Source organism: Barbatula barbatula (assembly GCF_947034865.1).
Source record: "Barbatula barbatula genome assembly, chromosome: 4".
In the NCBI taxonomy this organism is placed as follows: Eukaryota; Metazoa; Chordata; class Actinopteri; order Cypriniformes; family Nemacheilidae; genus Barbatula; species Barbatula barbatula.
The window spans coordinates 3,220,938-3,237,463 of record NC_136768.1 but is presented as its reverse complement, the minus strand read 5'-3'; the positions used below and the strand labels follow the sequence as shown (position 1 = coordinate 3,237,463).

The 16,526-nt window shown below is 39.2% G+C and overlaps 1 protein-coding gene across 2 annotated transcripts in view; it reads right to left on the bottom strand.

Moving 5' to 3' along the window:
- Positions 1-16,526, bottom strand: part of erc1b (ELKS/RAB6-interacting/CAST family member 1b) — a 143,303-nt gene that overhangs the window by 120,976 nt on the left and 5,801 nt on the right. The window contains exons 2-7 of one of the 2 annotated variants that reach the window (XM_079455268.1): positions 14,103-14,985; positions 5,938-6,354; positions 2,988-3,062; positions 2,688-2,843; positions 1,680-1,772; positions 373-540 (exon numbers count right to left, since the gene is read on the bottom strand). In XM_079455268.1, the coding sequence (XP_079311394.1) occupies positions 373-540; positions 1,680-1,772; positions 2,688-2,843; positions 2,988-3,062; positions 5,938-6,354; positions 14,103-14,792 (1,599 nt within the window). In that variant the 5' untranslated portion in view covers positions 14,793-14,985. The remainder of the gene's footprint in view (positions 1-372; positions 541-1,679; positions 1,773-2,687; positions 2,844-2,987; positions 3,063-5,937; positions 6,355-14,102; positions 14,986-16,526) is intronic. The other variant, XM_079455267.1, reaches the window with a different exon arrangement.

The window sequence follows — 16,526 nt, the reverse complement described above, 5'->3', positions numbered from 1 at the left end:
TCGCTCTTTCACACCATAGGAAACAGTATAGTTGTACAGTTTAGTTCTTTGGTATTGTCTTAAATAATATGCAAAGCTGAAAAAATGTTGAAACTAAAACTAATCCATCAACTTATTATGGGCGTAACTGCATTATAACACTAATGTATGTCAATTTATATTTATAATGTATACAAATCCACATTCTCAACTACCATAATTTATGATAATTTATATATTTTCAAGTAAAGGTATGTACAATATTTTGATAAAACAAAGAAAGAAGCAATGGAGGTATACAGAAATTTCTGCCCGGAATTGATGCCATAGCACGATACGTCCAACATGACCTCCCCCTGCGATGCCCTATAATTCATACGTGCCAATTCTTACCTCAGTCTGCAGGATGGCGGCCCGCTGTTCTTTAGCGGTAAGAGACTCTTTGAGAACATCGATGTGCTGTTTGCTGTCAGAAAACTGATTGTTGAGCGTCTCCAGTTTTGTCTGTAGACCCAAGAGCTCAGTTTCCTTCCTGGAGAGATCCTGCTTCACCTGGTCAATCTGAACGAGACAAACAGTTGGTCAGCTCTGAAAATGTGGAGAGAAACCTTTCCAGAAACCTCTTAAACCATCTTTTTAATCTCAAAACTAGTGGCTTTAACAGACACGACTAACGTAAGTCCGAAAAAGAACATTTGATCTGCATCTGAATTCTCATACTGGATGCATAGCATACAAATTCAATAGGCTCACAAACCCTCTGAATTAGATACGTCAAACAGTCTAAATATTACCAGGTTATTTTAGTTTCCACAAACTCCTGTAAGTATGGAAATGATTTGTATTCAGCTCAAAAAAGAGGGCAGAGATGTGATCAATGCTGCGCTGTAACACTATAAATTGCTTTTTCATACACAATCACACATAAGATCCTATCACACAAAAACATTCAATACAGATGTTATCATCCCAGAAATGTAACAAACAAAACTCATTCAAGACACATTCCCAGCATGCACTGGGGCAGCCGTAGCAGATTAGCAGAGCCTAAAGCAGTAACTCTACCGGATGGCAATCACCCTAGTGGAAAAATCACGTGCACGCGTCACGCACAAGACAAAGATGAGAAGAGAGGGAAAGAGAGAGACTGGAGGCTTGTGGGCATTAGTGCACTGAGCTCTACTCCAACCGGCGCTACAAATACAAAAGAGAGGAAGGGAAGGGGTTGAGAGAGAGAGAGGATGGTGAAAAGCATTGTGGGGACTCTAGTGGCGTCAGATCTTCGGGCACAGTACCAGGCGACTCTGCTTTCCTGATCAGAGGGAGAGGCAGAGACAGAAAAACGCTGTGACTTCATGTACTGCCACACCGCCTACTGATGCTGCCATTGTGAATCAAATGGGCCATTGATAAGGAGACTCTAAAACGAATATATATCTCTGATACGCTCCCTTCACTGCCCCCGCAGGCAAAACGGAGCTGTATTTGCGACTTTGGCGTTGTGTTCACATTCCTCCCATGTGAGAACGTTATCGGCTATGATTTTAAAACTTCAGAACAGATTGTTTTGAATAAAGGATTATGCAGATTTGATAAATGGGCTTTTCTGGGCATCGCATATATCAGAGCCAAATGAGGCGGGGGAATCGCTCTCTCTGGTGAGGGAAGCAGAGCTAAGCCGGTTCTCTGGGTCGTCTTACGGCAAAGACCTCCTGCTGCAGCTCGGCCGCACGCTTTTTCAGCTCATCGCCCTGCGCTTCGCTCTGCGCCAGTTCATCCTTCAGTTGCTCTACCTGTCAGGAGAGTGCGCTGTTACTTGCAACGACCACCAATCAGCAGCCTCACACGATGAATGGACAACTGGTCATTGAAATTATGCAACCAATCAGTCAGGGCATGCGGTTATTGTTAGAAAATAAGTTGCAAGGGTTAATGAATATTCAGATAAATAATATTAAACTAAAATACATAAACCATCGTTAGACATCCCTAATTTAAAAACCAATCCAAAATAAATATTTCAGTTTAATAATACGTGAGTTTATGTTTCTATTTAAGAAATATTTACATGCAGATGTATATTTTCAGATTTATATATAATGTATATTATAAATATAAACATGTTATATATAAATATATTTTATTTATAAATACACACACATGGGTGTATAATAAAAATAAATATAATTTTTTATTATACAGAGCCAAATGTGTGTTTGTATTTATTTATAAATAATTATTATACACAGTACACTCATATTTATTATGGAAACAAAAACTTTTTTGCAGACAATTAGTCAAATAGTATTGTTTGGAAAACCTACATTAAATCGAATTAATATTAAAAGAAAGTAAAAAATATATCATATTTTATCAAATGATTAATTTTCTGCTGTTTTAAAGTTCATTTTAAGGAATTAGTAGTTTATAAAATACAAAATGTGATAGAAAACAACTCACCAAAACTACAAAATTAAATAAAAGCTGAGTTTGTTACAACAATTAAAAAATTAAGCCTTTCCATGCATATTTATTCAAGGTTTTCTGTAATGCAAACAATATCACAACATTATCGTAAATATAAACACCACAAAACTTTTTTATATTCAACATCAGCAACTAACATCCATAAAAAACACATCTATCCTCAAATAAAAGAATATAAAAAAAAAGAGTTTAAAAAAGCACCATAACAAAACCCATTCTACCTTATTCTTCATGAACTTGGAGTGACTGCGATAGACCTCCATCTGTTTCATCTCCTCCTCCCTCTCCTCCGTACTGAGAGCTCCGTTTGACTTCAGCATCTGTATCTCGTCCTCCAAGTCTCTCAGGCTGCGCTCCAAAGAGCTTATCCTCGAGTCCTTAAAAGATCAGATGTGATGTTTAACACACTTGACAAGAGAAGAAAACATCTTTGACCTGAGAGCATTCTGTGTGCTCTCAAGGGGCCAAAAAACTATTGTGAACTTTAGTTCTCCACACATGAAATACACAGATAACCCTACCTTCATCTCGATGACCGTCTGCAGTGCCTTGGTTTTGGCAGAGTCCGGTGCGCTCTCATATCGTCTGTGGAGATCCTAATGAGAAAACATGAGGCGTGGGTCAGGAGATGAAACCGTAGGAATATAATGACCCCACACAAATCCAGCCATCAGTTTAGGTGGATCCACACCGTCCCACATTGTGTTTATCTCTAACACTGATACTTATAAATTAATAAAGTGAAATGAGTGAGTTTTTTATAGGGTGGGGTGTTAATCCCTGGATGAGTCCTTTATGAATGAGGTAACTGTATCGGGCAACCAACAAAAAAAAAATGAATCCCGACAAACACAAGGTGGACGCAGTACACAACTTCCTCACTTGAGTGAAAGTACAGATACTACTGCTCAAATATTCCTCCACTACATTTAAAGACAGATTCTTAAGTAAATGTAAAGAAAGTACATGCTTTTAAAGTACCCAAGTATTAAAAGTAAATTTCCTTTATTTCAGTAGTGTATAGATATATTGTCATATACCGTATGCCACTGAAGCAACCAGCTGAATATACAGAGTATCTCACAGTATCAGTGGTATTAAAGGAGTTCACTTCAAAATTTTCCCCATTGGCTTTCCATAGTTTTTTTTTAGTCTACTATGGAAGTCAAAGGGGACAGATTTTGCAGTGAACAACTCCTTTAAGGAGATGTTCAGCACATATATGTTTAGTTTAGATATAATCCTGTATGATCATTTAGCCTCATTATTCCCCTAGGCCTATATGTATTTATGAGCAGTGTTTTTTTCTGCTTTACCAGTTTTAGCAGCAATTCACCAGTAAGAAGTTGGCTTCTACACTTTACTGAATATAATATAATATGTGTTTGTTGGATTTAGTGCCATTTGTATTACCATAGTTTAACTACAAACATAAACTATAGCTACTATACTGAAACTACGGCATGTTTAGTTACTTTGGTTCGACTAAAAATAGCTTATTCGGAGTATGGTTACTTTATAGAGAAAATTGGTTGATTTAACTGCAAATACCATCCCTGCTGAAATAAAAAAAAAAGTTAATGTGTGAATTAGAATGAGATTTGTCTATAAAATTCCTCTTTGTGGTGTGTTTTGGATTTTCTTCCAATACGATTTACCATCCCGCCAATAGAATCCATCACATACAAGTAGACAACAAGTATGTATCCGTTCAATACAATTCCCATTATAACCATTAAATCCATTACATTTCTGTTGTGTTGGGCAGGATTATATTGTTTTTATTTCAGCAACTATAGTTACTTCAGTAAAAACATCATTCATTTTCCAAATGGCTTTAAATTATATGTTAGCAGATCAGAAGTTAACATGTACGCGCACTTCCTTAACTTTCCCAGCTATGCGATCTCATGAAATTTCTAATGAAAACTTAACATTTTCCATTTTCTCTGTCATGCATCTCATTGTGTATGTGGTGTTTATTTACCGTGTCTTCCATGATCTTTGACTGATCGTAGCGCCCGTTCTAAGCAATGCATCACACATAGTTGAACCAACAGATGATCACTCCACACTTAAGCATGTGCCTTTTTTCCTCTTTTAATGTTGTAATTGCCTCAGAGTGCTTTCAACAGTGTAGTAGCGGCGACGTTTACATAAGTATAGTGGGAAGATCCCAGGGTTGCCGGATTCAAAGCTAGCCGGAAAAACTGAAATACTTGATAACATTGTACCTTCTTATAAATGAGCAACTCTTGGCAAAAAAGGTAATATCAAATCACCAGAAATAAAATAAAAATAAATAAGTCATCTAACATATATACAAGAAGGTCTTTCTTGTTCTTTGATTTACAGCTGGAGGAACCTCAGGTGCAAAAAACGTGCTTTCTTGGTTTTAACATCATTATTCTGTTTTTATTCTGACAGGAAAGTACACTAATTTGAAGTTCAGAAAAAACTCTAAAACTGCTGATCAAAACTGGCCACCAGGTGTCAGCATGGCCACAGTTCTGTCTCTGTCGGCTGTCAGTAAAGATGCCTGACAGAAAACAGTGCCACAGAACCACCTGTAAAGGGCAGAGACCTCTGAGAACTAGACATCACTTTGAATAAAAGCTGAACTGTCACTGAAATGTCAATGGCACTACCAGGGCACCAGCACCTAATAAACATATACAAGTGAACTAGGAAACCCTGTGTTTCTACATAATATACATATGATAAAAAACACATCTGGAAAGTTGAGGGACCATGCAGGCAGTCGCCGCAACCTTCTCCACAGGGAAACACATCTTCCCCCGCTGGCATAATTAAAGTCACTTGACTTGGTATTACATAACAGATCTTAGCTGAGGAAATATGATCAAACTCTGAATAAACCTCAGGCATCTTCCCTCTTCAAGACAAATAGCTGAATTAAATGTAAAAATTACCAGTTCTTGCACTCGGCAACATCTGTGTCTCCTTTCATCAATGTTCTTTTCAGTCTCGTCTCCATAGCAACCGATGTTCAATGGCTTCAGTTTGTGACAGGTTTCCCCCTCTCACTTCCTCTGTGAGCTCGCTTGTCTGTCTGAGTTTGAAATGACTAATGCCGAGCCCTATATCCATCGGCACGCTAATTGTGAGTTTTAGGTAAAACGTTTAATTGCAGAGCATCTTCCTGCATCCTCTCTGGATAAATGACCATGTGCTATCGGCATCATCCGCACAGCAGCTGTTTGCTTCGTGCATAAAATGTCAGCAATAAATATTTCATTAAAAAACATGTAATCCCCATTAGTTGTTTAAATGTCAGTATAATAATAAAATAGGTGACATTCAAACAATAGACTCAAATCTTTAAGACTCTGAGAGCGACCCATTGAGCAAGGTCATCTAGAAAGATTTGTTGTTTGATACAAGAAGTGATTGCCAGACTTTGTTCCAGATTTGACAGGATTATGTTGAAGTTTCTGTAGTAAGTCTTACCTCCCTGAGCAGAACAACTTCCTTCTCCCTCTGATCCAGCAGGCTCTCCAGATGGTGGATGTGCATCTCGGCGTCTGCCAGCCTGCGGGTGCGCTCGTGGTCTTCCTCGCTGGCCTTGGCCGACAGCCCCTTGCTCTGCAGCATCTCCAACAACTTCTTGATGGACTCGTCTCGGGCGTTGAGGGTCTGCTTCTGCGTGTCGATGCGCAGCTCCATCTCCTCCAGAGTCTTCCTCAGGAGGAAGAGCTCCTTGGCCTGCCGCTCGTGTTCGGCGTGCAGTCGCTGGAAGTTCTCCTCTGTCAGCTCGGCTCCAATGGGCTCGCCGGGGCGAATGCTGGAGTCCTGCTGGAACAGCTGGTTCAGATCTCGCTGGATACGGAGCTCGTCCTGCAGGGCCTGGATGGTCATCTGGAGATGCTAAGGACAAACAAACCAAAGAGAGAGAGTGCTTGTGTAAATACAAAAATGTTCAATTGCAACATACTGTACTTCCAACACTAAACGGTTATCCAAAAGTATATGGACACTCCCTTTGGTTATGTCAGCAATAAGCATTACTGACAGGTGCATAAAATCAAGCTAAAAGCCATACATTCTCCTTAGACAAACATTTACACTACAATCCCCCACAATGCCCCTGTGCACGAGAGAGGTCCATAAAGAAATTGTTGACCTTCCTGCACAAAGCACAAACCTGAATGCCACCAGGATGACTCGGAACATCTCCAAACATCAGTGTCTGACCAACAACAACATTTTTGCAAATCAAGTTACAACATCAAGTAGAAGCTGTTAGAAAAACTCATGATTAATGTTCATGGTTTGAAGATAAAAGCACATACTGCACTATATTCTTTGGTTAAGGGTTTTGTCTTGCTGTCTATTATAACTTTATAAATCACAAAAGCAATATTAAACAGGTGCATAGCACAAATAAATGATCATTTAATCTTACAGGGGTTGATCTATGTTGCACATATAAAAGCAAAATAAAATAAAAAGCAGTACTGAGGAGAATTTTCAGAGAAGGTCAGGAGGAAGGAAGGACAGAGGACAAGAACATAAGAATAGAAAGGAATAGGACCACAGGTATCACCATGGTGACAGACTTATGATCAGCATGAATACTTGTGATTTTTATTCACTTGGATTTAATTGTTCTTGAACTTTTTACTACAAAAAGGATTAAAACTTGTACCCCGTAAATGATGTTATATTCTGTCGGTCAAAAGTGGTTCACATGATCTCTGAATCTGACATCTTTGTGAGCGTTCATGTATTAAACAGTATACATTCTATATTAAACAAGAGTCTTCCACATGTACGAGTCTGGGTATCGATTCAGATGTTTCGATTCAATTTGTTTCTCGATTCGGTTCAATGCATGCATACAGATAAAAATATAGATATTTCTAAAAAAGTAAACATCAGATTACAATGGTTAATTAATAAAAAAGAGAAGAAGAAAAGACACTTTTGAAGTGCTTCCCCTTAGATCTTGCATTTGGTAGTTAACATGTTCGTGACTTCATTGTCAGTCATAGTTTTTGAGGTGCAACTTCAGACCCGTTTGCTTATACTCTCTGGACATTCTGTATTTTAATAAAGCTTGTTTTGTCATTCTGTGCTTAGTTTTAAAAAACACAACGAACAACATTTTCATCCGCCATGTTAATGAAGCAATGAATGAAACGAAAGGCCTGTTTAACATCCCTTTTGTAAAAACAAAAGTGACATCTAGTGGTAGTAATAAAAAAAATCACGTTAATGATCCCCATACAGTGTTCAATGTTAGCGGAAATATGAAAGAAAAAAAACTAGTGATAAGTGACAAAACCAAACCCAGATAAAGATTCAGTATTAATGCAGTAAGGTGGGCAGACAGATGTGAAGCAGAAGGTATGATGTCATTTACATTTTAGCATGAAAACTGATTTACATATACAAGGACAGGACAGCAACTCACAGACCCTGCTGATGCCAGGACATAAGGAATGTGACTCATGAAAAAGCACACATACACAAACAAAATGAATATGCAATGCTTTAAAGAACCTTAATGTTTAACTATACTATGGTTCTCATGTTGGTAAAGTGGGGGAAATAAGTCTAACTACATTTTGTACGCAACCATGTAACCACCGAAACTACAAGATGTAATGAGTTTAAATTGTGTCAGACATGATAAATATCATCATGTTTCTACACTAGCAACTAGTATGGTGGTATATTGTATAGAAACATTATATTTATTTAGTTTTAAAGCATTTGTTGCTAAAAACAATTAATAGCTCAGGATTTTGCATCCCATTCGTGGGTTTGTTTCTACATGCTCATGCTCTTTTGTCTTGCTGGTTTCTCCTTCCTCGTCCCTCCCACTTTTTTCCACGTGTTTGTTTTTTTTTCATTGGAAGGCTCAGACTCTCCTAGACGTCCTAACACATGGAATGTGTTTGGGGTTTGCCAAACCACAGAATGCAGTGGAATTCGCAGTGTAACGTGTAAAGTTAGGCGACCTTTATTCAGATTTCTGGAGGCTGTAACGTCTTGACCCTTGACCCTTAACAGCCCTCCTGCATTCCAATGATGTTGGTTGGACCACACCGAATGACCCGAGGAGCTCAGCCAATCAGAAAAGTCTCATTCGGCACGTCACAGCGCTTTGCACTAACTTCCAATAACAAATCCTAAACACCAAGAGTCCTACACAAAAATGCATGAACCACACCTCTCTCTTACACAGCAAATGTCACGGCCTGCTAAGACAGACATGGTTTGGTTAAAAGAAAAGACACAATCCATTCAACAGAAACATGCATATGAATAGAAATGGTACTTTATTTTATTCATCTGGGTGTTTCTGCTTGTAAGTGAAGAATAGTGAGGATGTGCAGATTATATGGTATTATAAAAGTGTGGCTTCCCTAAAGCACATATAAATATTTAAAACACGATTCGATTGGTGTTTTCCAGCACCCTGCCATGTGCTATGCTCTATCCTGCCTGCTGTGGTGATTCCTCACGATAGATCGACATCATGAATAAGTCATAGCGAGTGCGTTAATTAATTGATTTCCGTTCTCTGTGTGCGGCCGGCCTAATGAGGAAACCCGACGGCAAACAAACAGCGCTGGAATCAGGTGACCGAGATGAACCTGATGGCACATCTATACAACAGATAGTCACTTACATCTCACTTTTACGACCAAATACACAAGGAATTCTTGTTTCACTTTCTTTCCAGGAGCGGTAAACAAACAGAGCACGGAGGGTTTTTAAAGAGCAGTTCTTAAAGCCGAAAATAAACTTTACACACGGTTGTAAAACTGACAACATTTTTCACAAGCTGTCTGCCTTTTGTCTGCCTATTTAAATCGCCACGAACTACACTTTTAAGGCATTTTTTTCACTTACATTTTTTAAGTTTTCAAGCATGAATTATGACAACCTCAAGCAGGATTAGTTTCTTCCGTGGAATGCCAAAAAACTGCCAAATCGCAATATACCGAATTGGAGTTTATATCTGAAGAATTTATTTACAAAAACATATAACTACTATTCTCCATAATCATGCTTTTTATTATGTTTTAGTGTTTTATTGTTAGTAAGCTGTAGTTTTTTAGGTTATTAGTACTTCATCAAAACAACCTAACTGCAGTTTGATTGATATTACCTGGAATGCATAATAAACAATTGATTTTTTAATTGTTTCCCTCCAAGTTTAGAAGGTGCCCTTGAGTTGTGAACATCAGAATAAATGTACATAGTTCAAATTAATTTAAACAATTTGTTTAGAATATGCTGCAGTCCATACATCTGTATTTACTACAGTATAAACATGTAATTGACACATGAAATTGCAGTATACTTTTCTAAATCTTTATTTCAGAAATGGTACCTGACAGCAAAACCTATTAACCATTATCATAACCTTACTGATGCAAATTGGGGTTCGATAATGAGACTTTGTGTTTTACCCTGTAACTACTTTTGATTGATTTTTAACCAAGTTATGACTTATGAATTGCAGAAAACCAATCTAGAATGTTCTTGTTCTCCGGTGTCTGTCCTTCTGGGTTGTGTACCAATCAACAACAAACCACAGTCAGACCCCACAGGTCACACACACAACGCAGGCCTACCATTCACTTCCACTGTACCAATTAGAGCCTATCTCCTGTCTTGAGTCTAAGAATATGCACAGACTTCTGGCCATCTGTATAATTTGCATGAGGGTTTGCCTCATCCCCATTGAAGGCAGAGTTTGGCAGATACTTCCTGCGAGTTGTTCACAACCACATTCTGGGATGTCATAATGGCCCCCTGTTACTTCTTAAACTCCACCTCTATCTAGGTAGATGCATGCAGTATGATTATTTTTAATAAAAGTATTATAGATGCAGCCCTGCAGACATCAAGAACTGGAAAAACATGATGCTTGCACCACTGAGGTCATGTGATATATAAAACTGCTCAAATGTATATCTGAAGTTGCTTAGAATAAAATCATCCGCTAAAGCATAAATGCACATGTCAGTTAGTTTTATTTCTGTCTCTATATTTAGATTTCTACAGAAATATGAGTTTTAAATTAATTAAATGGAGTTAAGAAAGGGAAAAACTCCACAGCTTGCCATTCAAGGGTTCATTGAGAACGAGGCTGGAGCTTGCTGAGGGACTGCTATTGCAGGGCTACCATGGCAACCGAGACTTGCTGTGTCATGAAGCCCTCGAATGGCGGAGAAGCCAGACGACTGAATGAGATTATGTCATTAACCAGATGTGATGGGGGAGGCCATAATCAGATGGCAATAGTCATTTGAAAACAGACATTTTCAATTAGAGCAAAGCCAATTAAAAATGGTCACATTAAAATACGATTTTGCTCTGCAGGTTCGTGACCAAAACTTTGCAAATAGATAGATAGTAAATGTCTTTGAAATTATATTTTGTTTCCATTAGAAAGAATAGGATTTATTAAAAGGAAATTCAAAATTGGGCGCAATAAATCTTAAAATGCTTTTCACTCGTAGTTTACTACAGAATCAATTCTATTACAGTAATGAAATTGAAATTCTTTTAATGCAAAAAAGCATTTATTTTAGATTTTATTTTGGATTTTGGTATGAAATATAACCCAGACCGTTCCAAACTATTTTCAACCAATGCAAAGCAGAAAAACCTCAAATTGTGTAAAATCTTCAGGCTTCTGTAGTTTTCCTGTCCACATAAAGAAAGCCTTCGGACATAAACACCTTGAAGGTGGGCGGGACTCCTGCCGACAGAGAGGAAGCATGGAGCCAATCACAGCGTCTTAATCTTAATAGAATCAGAGTGGCCATCTGTACAGTCAGTTTCGGGAATTAGTGGTGGACAGTCCTGCTCTTTGCCTCAGACACACACAACATCAAAGGATATCAAGCAAACAAAATACATGCATAATACTTTTTACCCTCATGACCACCTATTAACTGTTTTGGGCGCAAGAAACCTTGAACAACATTATGAGACTGCGTCTGCTATTCCTATTTTGGCCGAATCCATTTCCCAAAAATGCCACCTTGCTCTGCTTCTCTCTTTCTCAATCTGTTCTCGTCTCTTGCTCCTCCTCTCTTCCCCTACATGTGAATAGGGCAGGGAGAGAGGGACCAGTAGACGAGACGGAAGGCTCTGAATTCTCTTCATTCCACACCTATCCTACATGACCACACTCCATATACGGGCAGCTGTGTCTGCAGTTCACAGCACCATAATGGAAAGAGAAAAATATGAACTGTCTTTCTAACATTCCTTCCTCCACACTCTTATTATAGCTCATGAGATGGTAGACATGGATCAAATATGAAAGTCTTTGTTAAATCATGACAAATACCAAGGCCTTACAAACTATTTAAACAAAAGGTCAAATAAATAAAAGGGAAAAAAGTAATAATAATAGTAAAAGATAATGTGGGATGGTTTAAGGCTTAGTGTTAGAGGTCAATATTAGAGGTACAGGTGTCCCAAAAATGAAAAATCTGTCACTATTTCTCATCAGCCCTGTCGTGTTGTACAAAAACTGTAAAAATGTTCTTGTTCTGTTTAAAACAAAAGAAGATATTTTGAAGAATGTGAGAAAGCCAACAGATCTAGAAATGTTAGGTTACAAACATTCTATCAAATGTATTTTTTGTGTGTTCAGCAAAACCAAGAGATGTTCACATATTTGGAACAACATGAGGGTGAATTTCCATTTTTAATTTAACTACACACACCTATTAGACTATTGGCTGTGCTGTGTACGTTGAAAACTACAGTGTAAACATAAAAATGTATAAACACATGACACAGTCATTCACCTGTAAGTGATGGACTCATTATCCATTACATAACCTAAACTTAATCCTGTACAGCAGGACAACGGAGGTTAAAAAATAAATGTGACCTGTCACTTGATATTTAATAGGTCTCAGACTCCGCTTTAAGCTCCAGTTCCATGTGATGTTTTGCACTCAAAGAGTGTATTTATTAGTCTCTCCATTCTGCTTTGACAACCTGGGGGTTGGCCGGTCCCTGCTTCCACCCTGGGCCATCTGCTACCCTTCTAGATTATATTTACCGGCATGACACAGCAAACAAAACCTTTCCTCTCTCTTCTCAGCTATCAGCTCTCCTCCGAGAATGTGCTTCAAACATACAAAAACCTGTTTCCTGGTTTTGGAACAGGAACAAACAGTCATGCCTGCAACAGACCGGAAACTGTGAATGAAGAGTGGGCGCACTGGGCGGAACCGGGAGGTGGAAAATGAAACTAGGGAGATAGTGGGATTGGGGAGGGAATCTTTGCAACACTACAAAATTAAGAGCATCGGATGTGCGTTTAGCACCTGTTAATGGATGCAAAGGACGTGCACACAGACACTTACAGAAATTACACATGGGTGGGCACCTGATTGACTCTGTCTGAAAGGATGTGCTCGCATAAACGTGCTCGCTAATGCTTGGAAAATCGCAGCAGATGTTTGGAGGGTCCAGGAGGAGCAAGACAGACCGCCCTCTTCACAGACCAGAATATGTGCGATAAAGAGAGAGAAATTCAGGAAGAGTGTGACAGAAGTTGTTCACAAATGTTCAAGTGCAAATTTAGACTAGTAAAGGATAAAAAACCATGCAAGGTCATGTACAAAAGAGCAAAACCAACAAAGTAAAAGACAGACAGCTTTCTTCCGAGAACATTCCCTGAATGCTCCAAAAAGGATAAATGCCGCGTGTGTATGTGGGAGAGATCTTATTTGACACAAGCATCAACCTCAGATGGCATGCCAACGGACCTCCTAATTGGATCACATGACATTACACACAAAATTGGCAAAAGCTGAAGTCGACAGCTCCAGTCTGACTGACTGGCATCAAACAACTTCCTGTCTAAGTGGGCGGTTCATAGTGGGAATACGCTGTAATATGGAACAGATTCAATGTCCTAAGCCAAATGTCTGGATAAGCAGGTCTAGTATTACTAAAGCTTGGCATTAACTACATTTCACATAGATGTAGACCTATACTATAAGACATAAAATGAATCAGCATAGAGAAAGAATTAGTCTAGTCTAGACACAAGGCATCAAGTTTGCCAATGAAAAATTGCCTTTTCTCAATGACTTTTTTTTTTTTTTTTAAATATGATAAGGGTTGTTTGTAAGACAGAAGCTTGCTTTTTTCCAATAAAATGTTTGCATCCATCACAAGTGTGCTGAAGAGCTGGTGTGTTCATGCTTTATAAATTGTGTCTTGTCCTATGCTCTCTATGCTGATTATCATGTACAATATAACAACAGATGCCAGACTTTCGAGCATTTCATGAAACCTAAATATTTATATAGCAGATATAATTAGAAAAGCAATATCGCTTGAGATGTTTTTAATACAAGCATAAATACTGACGCCTGTTACTTTCTTCATCTTGACTTTCTGTGCATAATTCGTCAGTGCATATTACTCTACTGAAATCAAATGTTTGTATTTAAAATAATTATTAATATTAACCAATAATATTACACCCTACTTTTTCAAATGGTTAAAATAACTTTCTGTCCAAGTCATATCCTGCAAAATCTACTGAGACAACGTAAAAAGGCAATGCATTTGAATGATATCCACAAATGTTTTGACCAGCCATAGGAACTTACCTGGTTTTCATCCTGCACGACTCTATACTGTTCCTTCCACACGGTGATCTTCGACACTTCATCCTTACGAAACGCTCGCTCCTTCTTCAGCTCCGGGCTCCAGAAGGTCTTAATGGAGTTCATGGAGGAGCTGAGCTTGCTCTCCTTCACGTCCACCTCTTTCCTTAGAAGATCGTTCTCTCGAAGCACCTCCTTGAGCTGGGCCTGCAGATCCATGATGGTGTTGTCCCGCGCCTGCCGCAGCGAATGAGGCACGGTGGACGACAGCGTGGAAGGCATGTGATGGTCTCCAAAGGCGATGGCGTCGGTAGGCACGGAGCCCGGGCCCCCAGTAGAGATGTTTGGGCTGCTTCCCATTACAGTCGCGCGGACGCCATAAGGCACCCGTCCACTTGAGCGGCCCAGCGTCATTGTACTCTTCGGCAAATCCGGGCCGGACACCACCACCTCGTTGTCGCTCAGGTACAAGGGGCCAGATGTGGCATACGCGGCATTGAGAGACTGAATGTTCTCCATGGAGAGGGTTTTACCCCCCGGACCCACTCCTGCCCCGCTGCCTCCTGTGCTGTTGGTCCGGCGGTGGCCTAAACGGGGTGACCGTGGGAGACGAGGCGAGCGGCCGGGACTCTGATTGCTCCCGCCGCTGTGGTTTCCCTCCACTTTGCTTACAGAACGGGCACTACCGTACATGGCGCTTTCAGTTAGGGATGAACAGCCGTGAAATAAAATGGGGTTATATAGTTTGATCTATTGAAAGGCGCTCCTTATTTTGTTTATGTTAACTGCATAGACAAAGAAAGCATTTCGTTTTGACAACATGGAGACTGGGTAGGGTATAAATGAGCGAACAGTATTATCCGTTTAACCTGGTCATGTTGTATTCCTGCAAAAGAGAGAGAGAGAGAGAGAGAGAGAGAGAGAGAGAGAGAGAGAGAGAGAGAGAGAGAGAGAGAGAAAGGGTTTAGTCATATGCACTGCAAAAAAGCAAACTAATACACCAACATTATCGATAGGGATAAACTGAAAAAACAATACAATTTATTTGATTAAAAATAAACGGCACATTTGTTTCTTCCTCCTTTTAGTCCTAAAGGTGTATTTTTTTGGAAGATCTATTGACAGAAATGCAACATAAAGACCTTACATAATGAAGCGTTATGTTTTTATTACCTTGGAATGAGCTATTTCTATCTACATACACTGCGGGTCCCCTTGCATGGAATGCATCAGATGCATTAAAAAGTATTTCACTTACAAACTGTGCATAAAACATCGCAGCCAACCACTAAATCGTGTGCGTTTTCTTTTCAATTAATCGTGCAGCCCTAATGAAAATACCTGAAAAGGTTTGAAGAACAGCGATAGATAATGACCATTGGCATTTCCTAGAACTACGTGTGTAAATCATTCTTCTTCTGTGTCCCATATTCAGAGTATTTGTGTGAGGGCGTCCACTAGCTATTGCGCTGTGGCAGCATTTAACCATAATTCATTGAGAAACTGAGCATAAAAATTACACGATATATTGTCCGCGTACTAGTAAATTAATTATCTTCTTCGGCAAAGAAGCGACAAATATGACGATATCTTATTCCTGTGTCAGCCACTTGAAGGGAGGGGTGGAGTGAGCTGTTGGTTGCTATTCACAACCTCACCACTAGATGCAAAATTTCATACACTGGAACTTTAAGGGAGTGCACAACCTAACACACATAACTGGCAGAAGATTCGCCTGGCTTATACAGCCTCGCGGAGAAGTTTTCCCTGACGTCTGACTGCCTTACACTTTTTCCAGTGAGGAAATAATAGGCTAATGAACAGGCCTGGCACAATCAACTTTTTAACCTCCTTCACTGAGCTCTATATAGGTCACTCACACACCACAGTGTATTTACTTTAGCACGGTGGCTCTGTTCCAGTACATACAGTATTCTGTACTCTCTGCACTGTCACTCCACCATTCTGTCTGTCTCTCCATCGTCTCCAATGCACACAATCCTTCCATGTATTGTGAAGCAGATGCACTACCCAGGTACACATCACACGTGCCACATATGAATATACTTTACACACATTGAAAATTACACATTTTTATGCTTCAAAAGCAATGCAATATCATTCCTTCATTGTCTTGTAAGAGCAAATCTGTAATAATACATCCACACAGCTATGTGCACGCAGATCAATGAACTGTTTGTTTCGGTCCAAGCTGTCAAACGCATCTTTGTTTTGTAGCAAGACGGAGTGTGGAAACAAGTCACATGACACAATTGTGACTTTGTGATCTCTTTCTTTAATAAATGCTATAACATTCCTTGACAAATGCACAATTGTTTTATTCAAAGTTATTTTCCACAATATTATATGAGACATGGTAATACAGTTTATGGGTAATTTATTGAGAAAACATTCCCCTTTATGGGG